Here is a 15,656-nt window from a genome sequence, read left to right as displayed (position 1 = left end):
AAATTCTTAGTCTCAGGAAATTATCTTGGTACTAATTGAATTCAACCTGCTCATAATTCAAATTTGCTTTTGTTTTTGGCCATGGCCTAAAAACTATTCCACATAAATTAGGGTCCTTCTCAGTACAAATGAACTCTTAAGGCAATAGAGTCAAATACTAGTTCCTGTGAAAACAACAGCTCAGAATTGCATGAGCATGGATGAGCAGGTCGAGAGGACTTCTGATGTCAACAATGCTGATCCAAGGGGGTCTCATTAGGTTGCTATCTGGCTCCCAAATGATTTCATAATTACACCTGCCTTATCTTTTGGCACAGATTTGTCATGCCAATCTTCTGCATCCTCCTCTGTCAGTGGCTCAGATTCTGGCTGCTAAAGTTTATGAGAAGGGGGTCTTCTTGCTCCTTGCCTGGTGTTCTCTGGTCTTGCCACATCCTCCCCCTTTTCTCCTTTTGTTTTCATCTCTTGCCTTCCAGGTCTCCATTGTTCTACCATTTCTTCAGCCTACGCCTCTTGTTCTTCTTTCCTAGCTCCTCCTCACTAACAAGGTTTCCCCTTTCTCCTGTCTTTTTTTTTCTTTTTTTTTCTTCCTCTCTCTCTCTCTTTTTTTTTTTTTTGAGACTGGAGTGCAGTGGCATGATCTCCGCTTACTGCAACCTCCGCCTCCCGGGTTCAAATGTTGAAGCAATTATCCTGTCTCAGCCTCCCGAGTAGCTGGGATTACAGGCACACGCCACCATGCCCAGCTAATTATTGTATTTTTAGTAGAGACAGGGTTTCACATGTTGGCCAGGCTGGTCTCGAACTCCTGACCTTGTGATCTGCCCGTCTCAGCCTCCCAAAGTGCTGGGATTACAGGTGTGAGCCACCGCGCCTGGCCTCTCCCATCTTTTTCGATACAATTTCTAAATGTGCACTTGCAAGTTTGGCCTCTGTTTTGGACTCCAGATCTAAGGTCACTTCCAGTGCCTCACTTGACATTGTTTACCTAGTTCCCACCAGAACTTTAAAATTATGTCTGACACTAAAATCATTATCATTCCATAAAATCAAGTCTTTCCTTGAGATTTCTGCTCTCTGTGTGTAGTAACTCAAGCTCAAACCTCGGAATCATCTTTGGCTCCTTTATTCTTCATGGACTTCTCCACCCACCTTCCCATGGCTTCCCAGACCATGATGCCTTTGGAAAAAGGTTCTCCCATTTACTTCGTTCTTGAACTCACTGACACAACCTTGTCAGACTCCCCGTGTCTCTACTATAAATGCTATAAAGCCTCACCCTTAATTGCTCCCTGCCCGTAGGGATTTTCCAACATTTAATGGAAGAGGTGCAATGTCTCAGTCTGATTTTCAAAGTCCTCCGTAGACTGATACAGATATATCCCACCAGCTCAATCTGCACAAATTAGCCCTTAACCACAATTCCAAAACTCCAAAAGTTCTAACAATTCAAATGTTTTTTCATAGCTGATTTTCACAGCTCATTTCATAGCTCCCGGGTCAGCAAAACCTGGCCTGAACTGACAAGAGGTTATTTATTATCTTTATTGATCCCACTTGGTGTTGCACAAACATAAATGGTTTGCCTACATTCCAGGTATTTCCTGGATGCTGCTGGGAGGGTAACATAATAGAGGGTATAGGTATTGTATTACCTTTCTAAAATCCACAACATTCTGATTTCTGAAATCTGATTCCAAAGATTTTGTATGAGAGATTATAGAGCTATATGTATCTACCACATTCTACACTCAGGTCTGAGATGCCGAAATAAATACTTTTGCATTTCCTATATCTGTGTCTTGAGATGTAGTATCTACCTAAAATGGCTGTTTTCTACCTTTTTAGTCTCTACCTACTGAATTTCTATGTATGTTCGAGGCCAGTTCCAATACAGGCACTCAACAAGTTATATTTTTAAAAATATTTTGGCTTTCAAAATTTTTTGGGATTTAGGATTGTTGTTAAGGGTTTGTAGACCTGTATGTCATCTGTGGACCAATGATGACTCTTGCAGTAGGAGTATCTTCCCTCAATGAATGACTAAAATATTAGGTTTGTAAAATATTTAAAACTCATGCTCACCTATTAGATAATAAGCTATTTAACAGCACAAGATGAATTTTATACATCCTATCCATTGCATTCCTAAGAACACTTTAGAAACAGCTTAATATTATCCCTTATGACTAGACACTCAAATGTGAAAAGCCTGTCTCAACTAAATTGCAAAAATAATTTTCCCTCACTTACCTATTTAATATTGCTTAAAAGGAAAACATCAGCATACAGTTGCTGAATAGCATTAGGAGAAACACCTAATGTAGATGATGGGTTGATGGGTGCAGCAAACCACCGTGGCACGTGTATACCTATGTAACGAACCTGCATGTTCTACACATGTATCCCAGAACTTAAAGTATAATAAATAAATAAATAAGAGGAATAAAATTCAACACTTTAAAAATAGTATCAAGCAAAATTCTCCCTCTTGCAACATAATTCTGAATGAAAAAAAATGTGAAAATGGCTGAGTGATTTTGAAAAACATATATTACAGATATGATTCCTAACCACGTTTTCAGTGCAGTTTTTCTATATTAAAAACCCATAGCGATGTTCACTCCACACTGATTTCTGTATGACACCAGGGAGGTTTAATAGGAGCCCAATTCAACATGGTCATGTGCAGTCAAGTGAAATTGATATTGCAGAGAGGCTCTCTTTGCATTCTCAGGACAAGGAAGTCATTAACTCAAGTTCATATTCAGTTTTAAATTTCTAACGAAGAGTCACTCCATGCTTAATTTGTTTTATAAGGCAACCTGAGTTTTTAAGGTATTACATGATTTAAATCTAGTGCCTTGCTCTTTAAACTTCCTTCATTATTTTTAGTAGAACTTTACTTATTTTTTTTTTGAAAACAAGTTCAGAAGGACTCCAATATTTAAAACAGATACAAGTGGGATTGTTCTGGTTGAAGAGGTACCAAGAGCAGTGGGAGGGTCCTGGGGTTCACCTACTTCAATGTTCTCCTCAAAGCCTTTTAGAAACTCCAGGATCCAAGGAATCGAGTTTGGAAAGCACTGCTCTAGAAGGACCCCACTATCCTTTGGCTTTTCTTTTGAGGTAAATGAATTGTTTTCATTTAAAAAAATTAAATTTGTATTTAAGTTTGATTATAAAAGTGAAATGAAAATAGTATCAACGATGTGGGAAAAAAATAAATCACCTCAAGCTCCATTTTCCTAACAAAGATAGCATCATTGAACGTTCTTTCTCAGCTGCCTTCAGGAACGTATTTTGACACAGTGGCAATTGTCCTCAAACTTTCCTTGCTCTTCCCATAACCATCTCAGTTCATGGAGACTCCATCTTTCCAGTGGGGCCAAAGATTTGGAGTCCTCTCCATCTCTCACATCTCATATCTAGTTCATCAGCAAATGCTGTCAGCTCGACCCTCAAAATATATTCATAACCTGCACAGTCACCATTTGCCACCCTGGTCTGCTCTGAAGAATGATCCTTGGAAAATGTAAGTCAGCCCTTGCTTACCCTTTGCTCAAGACCATGCGATGACTTCCTGTCTCACTCAGGGTCAAAATCTTACAGTGGTGTTCAAGACCTCACATAATCCACCCCGGCCTACCTCTCTGATTTTGTTCTTATCATCCTCTCCTAGCCCACCTCACTACAGCCATATTCCTGGAACACACCTGTCCCCTCTGCCTCATGGCCTTTCATACTTGCTATTCCTTCTGTCAGAAACACCCTCTCTCAGACAGTTTCTTATCCTCATTCTTCTCCTCCTTTAGATGTCAGTTAAAAACTAACCTCATGAGAGACGTATTCTCCGACCAGCCTTTACAAAATAGTAACTTCTCCTGTGCCCTTCCTCCCTTATCATGCTCAACTATTCTCCATAATTATCACCACCTGATATAATGTGTTTGCCCCTCTATTTGTACACACAGTTCTCATCCTTACCACCCAACTAGTTAACTGCACTTCATCTGCTTTATTCACTACACCTCTAGAACTCAGAATAGTGATTGGTATATAATAGAAACTCAATAAATACTTATTTAATTAAATAAATAAATCTTCTATGTTTATTTTTGTATCCCCAATTACAGTTTTAATCATTGCCCAGTTCCATCAAAGAGATGAAACATTTGTTACCATTCATTATGTTCTTCACCATTTCCCTACTCTTTGATGTTTAGGTTGTTCTCTCTCCCCCATCTCTCTTTGTCTCTCAACAATGCTGCACTAGACATATATTCAGTTTATCAGTGAGAGGTTGTAAACAGATGTCAAGGGTACTTTTCATCAGCAACAGAAAACCATACACATGTATGATCAGTGTCTCAGATCACCTCTGTGGATATCACCCCTCTCAACCTGTAGTAGGTGTGAGTTACTTACTGGACTCAGCACTTCACTCACATCTTTTCCACTTGCTCTCAATCCTATTGTCAGCAACACTATCAGTCATAATTCAGATCCATAATCTTCAGGGTTGGCAATCTCATTTCCTCCACTTCATTTTTAACTTCAGTAATAAAGCAGCAAAGTTACACATTGAAATGATAAGGCACTACCTGGAGCTGTTTCCAACCCTTTACCTCTAATATCTGCCACTGCATGCACTCCTGGCTTCCTGGATTTTGCAGAGGCCTCCTGCTTCCCAGGACTTTGAAGCTTTGTCAAGCACAGGAATTAATGGGAGTTGTCCCCAAATCCACACACACAACCAGTACTAGCTGTATGCTAAATAAGAATGTCTCCCCATATTTGTTCTCCATTTTTATTTTTATTTTTTATTTTTGAGATGGAGTCTCGCTCTGTCGCCCAGGCTGGAGTGCAGTGGCCGGATCTCAGCTCACCGCAAGCTCTGCCTCCTGGGTTTACGACATTCTCCTGCCTCAGCCTCCCGAGTAGCTGGGACTACAGGCGCCTTGCCACCTCGCCTGGCTATTTTTTTTGTATTTTTTTAGTAGAGACCGGGTTTCACCGTGTTAGCCAGGATGGTCTCGATCTCCTGACCTCATGATCCACCTGTCTTGGCCTCCCAAAGTGCTGGGATTACAGGCTTGAGCCATTTATTTTTATTTTTAAAAAATTTAAAAATTATTTTTGTGTGTGTGAGAGAGGGTCTCCCTCTGTCACCCAGGCTGGAGTGCAGTGGCATGATCTCAGCTCACCGCAATCTCTGTCTTGCAGGCTCCAGCAATTCTCCTGCCTCAGCTTCTGGAAAAGCTGGGACGAGAGATGCACACCACCACGCTCAGCTAATTTTTTGTAGAGATGGGGTTTCACTACGTTGCCCAAGATGGTCTTGAATTCCTGGGCTCAAGCAATCCTCCTGCCTCCGCCTCCCAAAGTGCTGGGATTACAGGTGTGAGTCACCGTCCCTGGCCTCTTCTCCATTTTTAAATGTATATTGATGCTGTTATGATTTATAAAACATAAATTTATTTAACAGTTACATTGAAGTTTTAGTTCATTGTGTGTAGTTGATTACTGCATTTTTTAAAATGCAGGGTAGCTGGACCAAACTTGTCCAACCCACAGCCTGTGGGCCACATGCAGCCCGGGATGGCTTTGAATGTGGCCCAACACAAATTCACCAACTTTCTTAAAACATTATAATTTTTTTGCAACTTTTTTTTAGCTCATCAGCTATCATTAGTGTTAGTATATTTTATGTGTGGCCCAAGACAATTCTTCTTCTTCCAATATGGCCCAGGGAAGCCAAAAGATTGGACACCCCTGCCCTAGGTGAAAGAATGCTGGGAATCCCTACTCAAAGTCCAGCATAAGTTTTCTGGTTCATTAGCACCTGCAAGCCACAAGTGACTCACATTCAGGCATGTGTGCTAGACTGTAACTCTCATCTGCTAAACAGTACATGAGAGCCCTGGCCTTAGGTTCTAGCCAAAAAAGTATAACATAGTGATCTTCATTTCTGCTAAATCACAAGTCTTAATCATGGGCACTGGGAGGATGATAAATTGGAACTCCATTGGGCATGACATGTATCATCTCTAACCCTGAATGTCTTCATCTGTAAAAAGAAGATGACAATATTACTACTAAGCACTGCAAGTTCTCAGGGCAGTGATGGATACAGTCTGCATAAAATAAATTTTAGCCTATGATTTTACTAGCGTCATTTATTATGATTACTTATCTCCATATCTGACCAGTGGCCAAATCCTTCTTTATTCGCACCACAAGTGAAACTCATTAATCATTCATTAATTCCTCAAGTATCTGGAGTATCTTCTTACCAACAGCTATCAGATTGTGATTTCTGAAAATTCACATAGCATGACACAACACATCCACCCAAAGGCCTTCAGGATGTTTAACTGACCAGGTGTGGTGGCTCACACCTGTAATCCCAGCACTTTGGGAGGCCGAGGTGGGAGGATTGCTTGAGGTCAGGGGTTCAACACAAGCCTGGCCAACATGGCAAAACCCCATCTCTACTAAAAGTACAAAAATTAGCCAGGCACAGTCATGCCCATCTGTAATCCCAGCTAGGGATTACTCAGGAGGCTGAAGCAGGAGAATCGCTAAAACCCGAGAGGCAGAGGTTGCAGTGAGCCGAGATGGCCCTACTGCACTGCAGCCTGGGTGACAGAGCCAGACTCTATCTCAAAAAAAAAAAAAAAAAAAATTAACTGAATAAAATTCCAACTCCCAAATGTGAATGTCATATATCTTCCTAGTCTTATATCAAAAACTGCATCTTGGCCAAATAATGCATTTTACACGATCTGAAAACAGTTGCTGCTTTCCCATTCCAGCACCTTTGCTCAACTCACCTCCCTCACTTGCAATGACTTCCTATCACCTACCCCAATTACTTCCAGGCCTAACCCAAATGTCCCCTCCTCCAAAAGTCTTGTTGGACCATCAGAGAGGAATTCCTTCCACCTTCCATAGAACGTCCACAACACTATTGAATTGCATGTGCCATGCATTTTCTCTTATTAGGTCTGTTTTGTCTTTGGTGCTATAAGTTCTTAGGGAGTAGGGATCGTGGATACTACAGGATGCTTTGCATAGAGCAGACTCTCAATAATATATGTAGCAACAAAACTGCAAACAGAAAGCCAATCTGGAAACACATTCACTATGCCCATGCAGCAGACAGCACAACCAAAGCTCAAGCCTAAGGGAGTTCTGCCACTTCACAAATCACTTACCAGCATTAGGTCTAGTGAGTCCTTGCTCAGACTCACTGGATGGGCGAAAGAGTTTGAAGTGGGGTTTTAAACCATGGATTAAATTGTGATGACTTCTATAGTGATTAAAACAACCTAGAGAAATTGAGAATTTTTTTTTTTTTACAAAGAAATACAGATATCAAATTTTCTAAACTGGAAAGCAAGGTTGATCATTTTTAAAACCAGACAGGGCTATAACATCAGTTATAAGATTCTGTGCAACAGAAAATTGTAGGATTTTACAATGGATTTCAAAGGAATAGTAAATTTACAAGATGTAGACAGTCTGATGCTTGAAGAGATAAGCTTGATATATTTCTGGATAGGAAGATAAATGTAATTTCTTCTAAGAAAAGTTTATAAAGTACATCTAATACCTTTTTCCTTTATGGCTTGGTGTATTTTAGAAACCCTTTGTCGTTCTTAGTCCATTAGAAGCAGTAATCGTGGTCGTTACGACTTTTGTGTGGATAAAACAATAAATCTGCTCTAAAATGAGGCAAACAAAGCCACAAAATGGCATGAGGTTGAATAGAATGATATAGTGACCTCTCAACATTGCTCATTCTACTCCATTACAGAAAGACAGATTTTGAAAACAGGTATGTAGTGTCCGGCTATGGAAGAACAGTAGGTAGTTAAGATAAATTCTAGCAAAGGCCATGACTTACTGAAGGTGCTGTCAATGCTGCTGATGCTATCTGCGTTGTGCAGGTGGTGCCTGTGGAGCTGCCTGTAGAGACTAAATTTGGAGAACTTTCTTGGCTTTCCTGTTCCTTTCAGTTTTGAATCCACATCATCAACACTATTCCGGACGGGCAGGTTTTGATCAGGCTCATTTTTATCTTTGAGGCTTAAGGATTCCATAGACTCTGTTGTGGCAGGCTGAGAAAATCATTTTTGTAAACAAAGACACTGCATAAGACATGCTGCAATGTGGTTCTTTAATTCAAGTAGAGCTAAGTATAAAGTTTACAAATGATGGAGGTTCTGTAATAGATATGCAATAATGTCTGAGGTCAGCCACAGGGTAGTGGTGGATTCTTGTGAACTGTTTAAAAACTACCAAAGGAATAGGAGGAGTTCTGCTCTGGCTCTTCTTTCAGTAGGTCAAATTCTTGAAATTTCACTCCAATTAAACTTTTAATCTCAAATACAATTACATGGGTTACATTCACTGTTGAACTCCTGAACGTGTTCCTCTGGTAAACATTAAGTAAGCAAGGCTTCCTCTGTCAATCATTTTTCCTGTTCCCTATGCACTAAATTGCTATTTCTGCATAAATGAGTCACCAACATTTCCAGCAGTAAATAAGATGAAGCCCATCAAATTTTTTAGTAAGTGTATTCATATTCTGGCAGTCATTTAGTTGAAACAGCAAGCAGATTGATATACACATACAGATATTTTGGCAGCTCTATTTAAAAAGGCACTTTGGGAAGTTATTCACTTCTGGCTCAAATTCCCTCTAAATGACCCCAGACTGACCTATCCTGTTTCTGTGTATCTTTAAGTAGGAACTTTCCAAAAACTGTGGCAGATACTTAAGGCTTTTTAATACCTAAATCTCAACTGCCACATATTTTTGTTTATCAATCTTATTTCTGAATAAAAAATAAATCTTAATTTAAATGGAAAACAAAGCTGAATATGGGACAGGCAAAATTCCACTGAATCTATTTTCTTTTCTTACAAGAGAAGAACAGACTCAGCAATGTTAAGTTACAGCTAGCTAGGTGGGGAGGCTGGTATTTGAAACCAAGTCTGTCTCATGATTGACTTAATGTTCATTTCCCTTCCAAGGAGACACCATCTCTTATTCAATGAATCCATCAGTCATGCTATTAATACAAACTTATACAAATTACGTTCGTGTTATACATTTCCATAAAGGTGAAATATACTTACTGGGAGGGAACTCAGAGATGGTCCTGAAGTGACTCGCTTCACGCTGCCCACATCTGTGAGTCTGTGCTCATTGTCATCCCACCTTCCATAGGCCAGGTCAATCCCTCCTACAAAGGCCACCGATTGGTCAATGATGACAAGCTTCTCATGGTGAGCCCACAAATAGACGGTGGACGACACATGATCCGGATGTCTCATCACCTTGAGAGGGAAAAATCCCCACTGATAATATGCTTTTAAAATGTCCTTCCTGTCATAATGAAATAGGACTGCATTCTCCCTGAAAAGCATTTTCTATAATTCAAATACCAAACCGTACAACGTATACACCAAAGAAAATAATTTTATTCTCAGCATTTAGCAAAAAAAAAAAAAAAAAAGACTCCTATTTACTTTTCAAGTTCCCATGTCCATATACTATATTTTGGGGCAGCCGCTATTTAGCTTGAGGTCTGGCAATACATTAGAAAACAGTCAGCTCAGTTTGATAGCTGGTCCCCTTCCCCCTGTAAGGATTAAGTTAAATTCAGTACTGAAAAAAAAAAAAAGCTAAAAATATTTAACTACTATTTATCTCTGGAAAAATTTGTAATGCATTATATTGATATTTTATCAGTTGTTGAATTGAAATACTAAGCATATTAATATAGCCATATAGATATTTTGGCAGCTCTTTATTTAAAAGGTACCTTGAGTAGTTAGTAACCTCTTGCTTTCAAAATTATCCCAGTCTGACTTCTTATTTTCATTTGCCTTAAGGTAAAAAGATGACAAAAGCTTTGGCAACTACTTTCTTCTTTCCTTCCTTCCTTTCCTTCCTTCCTTCCTTCCCTTCCTTCCTTCCTTCCCTTCCTTCCTTCCCTTTCTTTCTTTCCTCCTTTCTTTCTTTCTTTTTTTTCTTTCTTTCTCTTTCTTTATTTTTTTTATTTCTTTCTCTTTCTTTCTTTTCTTTCTTTCTCTCTTTTTCTTTCTCTCTTCGTTCTCTCTTCTTCCTTCCCTCCTTCCTTCCTTCCTCTCTCTCTCTCTCTCTCCCCTTTTTCTTTTTTTTACAGACTGTCACTCTCACTGAGGCTGGAGTATAGATGCGTGATCATAGCTCACTGCAGCCTTGAACTCCTGAGCTCAAATGATCCTTCTGCCTCAGCCTCCTGAGTAGCTGGGACTACAAGCGTGTACCACCATGCCTGGCTAATCTTTTTGTTTTTTGTAGATATGGGTGTCTTGTTATGTTGCCGATGCTGGTTTTGAACTCCTGGCCTCTAGCCACCCTCCTACCTCAGCTTCCCAAAGCGCTGGGACTATACGCATGAGCCACCATACCTGGCCTTACTGTTTTCTTAATAACACTTTTTTAAAACATTGTAGTAAAATAAACATAACATAAAATTTACCATCTTAACCATTTTGAAGTGTACAATCCAGTGGTATCAGGGTAATGAGTTAGGGACTCTTCTCTTCTCCTCAATTTTTGAAAAAGCTTGAGAAAGATTGGTGGTAATTCCTCATTACATGTTTGGTAGAATTCACCAGTGAAGCCATCAGGTCCCTAGCTTTTCATCTGGGGGAGATTTTTAATTACTGATCAATCTCCTTACTAGTTAAAGGTCTATTAAGATTTTCTATTTCTTCATGATTTAGTCGGTAGGTTTCGTATTTCTAGGAACTTGCAGATCTGCTCTAGGTTATCCAATGTATTGGTATGCAATTGCTTTCAGTAATCCCTTAGAATCATTTTTATTTCTGTAGAATTGGTAGTAATGTCTCTACTTTCATTTCTGATTTTAGTAACTTGAGTCTTTTTTTTTTCTTAGCCCATCAAGCTAAAGGTTTGTTGATTTTATCTCTTCAAAAAACCAACTTGGTTTCATTGATTTTCTGTATTATTTTTCTATCCTCTGGTTTTACTTCTCATGCTCCAATCTTTATTTCCTTCCTTCTGGTAGTTTTAGGTTTAGTTTGTTCTTCTTTTTCTAGTTCCTTAAACTGTAAAGTTAGGTTGTTGTTTTGAGATCTTTCTTCTTTTTGCAAGTATAGCTGTAAATTTCCCCCTTTGCACTGCTTTCTCTGTGTCCCGTAATTTTGGTATGTTGTTTCATTTTCATTTGTCTCTAAGTATTTTCTCTTTCCCTTGTGATTTTTTCTTTGATCCATTGCTTGTTTAACAGTGTGTTATTTAATTTCTATTAATTTCTGAATGTTCTAGCTGTCCTTCTGTTATTAATTTCTAACATTATCTTGTTGTGGTCAGAGAGATTTTATCTACCTTTTAAAATCTATTAGGACTTACTTTGGAGCCTAACAGATGATCCTGGAAAATGCCACATGTGCACTTGAGAAGAATGTGTATCCTGCTGTTGTTGGCTAGAATGTTCTGTTATGTCCACTGGATCCAGCTGGTTTACTGTGTGTTCAAGTCCTCTATTTTCTTACTTAAATTCTGTCTGGTTGCTCTAACCGTTACTGAGAGTGAAATGTTGAAGTCTCCAACTATTACCACAGACTGTGTTTTTCTCCCTTCAATTCTGTCCGTTTTTGCTTCATGTATTTTGATGATCTGTTATTAGGTACATAAATGTGTATAATTTTTATATCTTGCTGTATTGAATCTTTTATTAATATATAATGTCCTTCTTCGTCTCTTGTAATCATGTTTTGATTTAAAGTCTATTTTGTCTGATACTAGTTTAGCCACTCCTGCTCCTTTTTGTTTACTATGTGTGTGAAATATCCTTTCCATTCTTTCATTTTCAACCTACTTGTGTCTTTGCATCTAGAGTGAGTCTCTTGTAGATACCATATAGTTGGATCATGTTTTCTTAAAATCCAATCTACCAATCTCTGTTTTTTGATTAGAGGGGTCAATCCGTTTACATTTAAAGTAATTATTTGTAAGATACTTCTGTACTTTTGCTACTATTCTCTACATGCCTTTGGCTTTTTTGTCTCTCATTTCCTGCATTACTGTCTTCTATTTTGTTTGGTTGATTTTTTTGTAGTGACATGTATAAATTCCTTTCTCATTTCTTTTTGTTAAATAGTGATATATTGGATTGCTATTTTCTTTGCAGTTAAATGTAACATCCTAAAGTTGTAACATTCTAATTTGAATTTATACCAGTTTAACTTCAGTAACATACAAATCTCTGCTCCTTTAACAGCTCTTTCCTCACAGTTGTTGGTGTTGCAAAATTACATCTTTAGTGGGTACTTGATAGAAATTTGGTGAATGAACAAATAATATATATAAATTATGCAACCTAATAAATCATTCTCTGGGAGAAAACACTTTCATTTTTTCTGACCAAGTGAAACATACAATTGTTACATGTTTTAAGCCTGCTGGAGGTTTATTCATTCATTATGTCTTGATGTACCTCAATGACTGGGTTATATTTATTGATAGGTTTTAGGTATTTGGCAAAATATTAAATAACTTTTTCAAATTGTTTTTCATGTTTATTTACTTTATTAGTATTTTATACTAGGTGCCATTGATTTTTTTTAAAGACATTTTAAAGCCTAGAGGAGATCTCTTTGCTGCTATCAATGATCAGGGGATGTCACAGGGAGACCACATCTAAGAGGTTCCGGGATAAACTTAATGACAAGTGTGAGAACTTGATAGAGCTCATGAATATCAAAACAAATGCAGGAAGCATGTTCTTGTCTAAACTCTCACTTTCAGTTATCAGAGTCAGAGAAGCAGAAATATGAGGTCTGCTTACCTCCATCAATGTAGGGAAGATAAGAAAGTATAGTATTTTGCTTCATTTCTGAGGACACAATGCTATTTGATCAAATATACATTTGGGAATTCTATAGATTATTACTGCCCAGAACAAAACATATCTGAAAATATCCTATAGAATAATAAAGAAACATTGGTTATCAAGATGAACCTGAATACCTTTATGTTGGGGTGTAGACGCATCAACGTCCTCTTGGTGTATTCACTATTGATGCCAAGAGCGAGTTCCACCTCTTTGTAGAGCATTATGAAGATCCTCACCCCTTGTTGCTGTCACAAGAGAAAACAGATGGAGGAATGAGTATCTCTGGAGGGAAGTTACAATTCATTTTCTTTATCCTTTGCACTGTACTTACTTTCTTTCTTTTTTGAAACAGAGTCTCACTCTGCCACCCAGCCTGGAGTGCACTGGTGCAATCTCGGCTCACCACAATCTCCACCTCCCAGGTTCAAGCAATTTTCATGCCTCTGCCTGCTGAGTAGCTGGGATTACAGGCGTGTGCCACCACACCCAGTTAATTTTTGTATTTTTAGTAGAAGGGATTTCGCCATGTTGGCCAGGCTGTTCTCAAATTCCTGACCTCAAGTGTTCCACCCGCCTCGGCCTCTCAAAGTGCTGGGATTACAGGCATGAGCCACCCCACCTAGCCTGCACTGTACTTTCTAACTTCTTTTATAAACAAATAAGATAAAATTTTAATAAAAAAGGCAATACAAGGAAGTGCCACATAAGTGTTTATATTGAGACACAAATATTAAAAATAAAAATCTATCTCCCTTCCATTCTTACAACTTGTCATATCAAGAAAGAATCAATAATGATTAAAGATCCAAAACACTGAAAACTTTAGTATAAAATGGACACTCAAATTAAATTGATCCATCCTTCCTTAGACCTTGGATCTAAAAGAAAATAGACAAGGCCACTGTGGCCTATTTAACTGAGTCAAATTAAATCAAAAGTGCCTTGTAGACGCTAACATGTTATACAAATAATACAATTATTTAGTAATATTAATCATTAAAAAGACAATGTCCAATTCTTTTGTAGTTCATGAGCGTGATGATTGTGTGTTCCCTCACAAGTGTGAGATGTGCCACACTCAAATCTTCTTAGGATGTCTGCACATTACCCATCTCATCTGAAAAAAATATTTAAACAAAAACCAAAAGACCAGGTCCGATAGCTAATAGTATAGAAAAGCACTGGTATTTTCCATTCTAGTTCTGGTTGGTGACAGGCTTTCAGGCCAGGCTAAACTGCCCCTCACTGGAATGCTCCTCTCCTGCTGCTTGCCCACTCATGGATCCCCCTCCGATGTACAGTTCAGAATGTATTACCTCCAGGAAACTGGCTTATTCACCCCCACCTTGTGGATCTCTTTTTTTACTTTTTAGTCCTGAATTCTCCTTATTTTTGTACAGTTTGCACCATTTCAATTTGCATTGTTTGTACCCAGCCGCTCTGAAAGCATTCTGAAACATTTTGCATACATACTAGATTACGTATCTAAATGACACCTGACATTTAATATCCTAGAGAATTAAGGCAATAATTTTTCCATAATACTTTCTAGAATATTACAGATGCAGGCGTATCTAATAAACCGTAATGAAAAAATAATTTTGTTACAGTTTAAAGTAATACTCCATGGTGATTAGTCATTGTTTATAAGGGAAATTTGAATAAAAATCTTTAAAGATATCTTACTGGGTTGAACGCACCTACTTTACAAGAACTAAAAACTTTTGCAAAACTATACAATTTAGTTCTTTTACAAGAACTAAAAACTTTTGCAATGCTATACAATCTGATATAACATAGGAGTTAATATTTTTGGGTTCTAGATCACAGGATATAAAATCTTAAGAGCAAACCAAACACATAAACATTTCCATAATATTGTTCTGCCAGTACTAAAAAGCATGTTTTGAACCCTAAATTCCTTATAATAAGGAATTTACTTCAAAATACTAACATTACTTCAAAATACTAACATTCTGTCTTTCGTGGTGTTAGTAATATCTTAACGGTAGATGTATTTCTGAGGTGCACACTAGATTTACATTCCAGTGTGCGTGAACAAGATTTGAGTACTAGGAGAAGACTCATTTTTGCTCTAAAAAAAGCAGGATCAAAAAGAATATATATGTCATTCTATTTCTCTGGTTAACAGCTGGCTTCTAGCACTTGCTAGTTACGTATTACAATTATGCAAGTACTATTACAATCAAGAATATAGATACATATTTCAGCAAAGAGTGAAAGTGTAGCAAAAGGTGAACAGATTAATTTTAATGGTCTGGCCAGAGACTGCTCTGTAATGAACCACTGATGAAGGGCTCTAAAGGAAAATTACAAAATTATTTTATTTTTCTCCTCTCCTGTTCAGGTCTATTTTTGGTATTTGAATATTTTAGAATTCAGCACTGAATAATGGTTACAAAAAAAAGCCTCTCACTAAAAGATATAATACAAAGAGTAAAACCCAAAATTTCAACCTAAATTGTAGAACATTACACCTGACATTTTTCATCATGATCCATTTATTTTAAGCAGATGAAATTCTGTTTCTTAGGCTTAAGACATTATTACTCATGAAGAATAGTAGTTGCAAATTAGGAACTTGGCCTGAATCCTACAGTTTTCCACTTACCTGCATAACTAATGGATTTTTGAAATAATAGAGATATTAGCACTAATGGATTATATTACTACTCTCCATTTATTAATACCTGACATTTTCTTCTATACTAT

At 37.8% G+C, this 15,656-nt stretch overlaps 1 protein-coding gene across 1 annotated transcript in view; it reads right to left on the bottom strand.

Moving 5' to 3' along the window:
* Positions 1 to 15,656, bottom strand: part of PLD1 (phospholipase D1, phosphatidylcholine-specific) — a 175,302-nt gene that overhangs the window by 75,464 nt on the left and 84,182 nt on the right. Inside the window, exons 13-16 of the mRNA XM_011998296.1 lie at positions 13,058 to 13,168; positions 9,151 to 9,351; positions 7,913 to 8,126; positions 7,221 to 7,334 (exon numbers count right to left, since the gene is read on the bottom strand). Of these exons, the coding sequence (XP_011853686.1) occupies positions 7,221 to 7,334; positions 7,913 to 8,126; positions 9,151 to 9,351; positions 13,058 to 13,168 (640 nt within the window). The remainder of the gene's footprint in view (positions 1 to 7,220; positions 7,335 to 7,912; positions 8,127 to 9,150; positions 9,352 to 13,057; positions 13,169 to 15,656) is intronic.

Source organism: Mandrillus leucophaeus, unplaced genomic scaffold, assembly GCF_000951045.1.
Source record: "Mandrillus leucophaeus isolate KB7577 unplaced genomic scaffold, Mleu.le_1.0 Scaffold566, whole genome shotgun sequence".
NCBI classification, from domain to species: domain Eukaryota; kingdom Metazoa; phylum Chordata; class Mammalia; order Primates; family Cercopithecidae; genus Mandrillus; species Mandrillus leucophaeus.
Note: the sequence above shows the minus strand (reverse complement) of the source record. Positions and strands in the feature narration are given on the sequence as shown.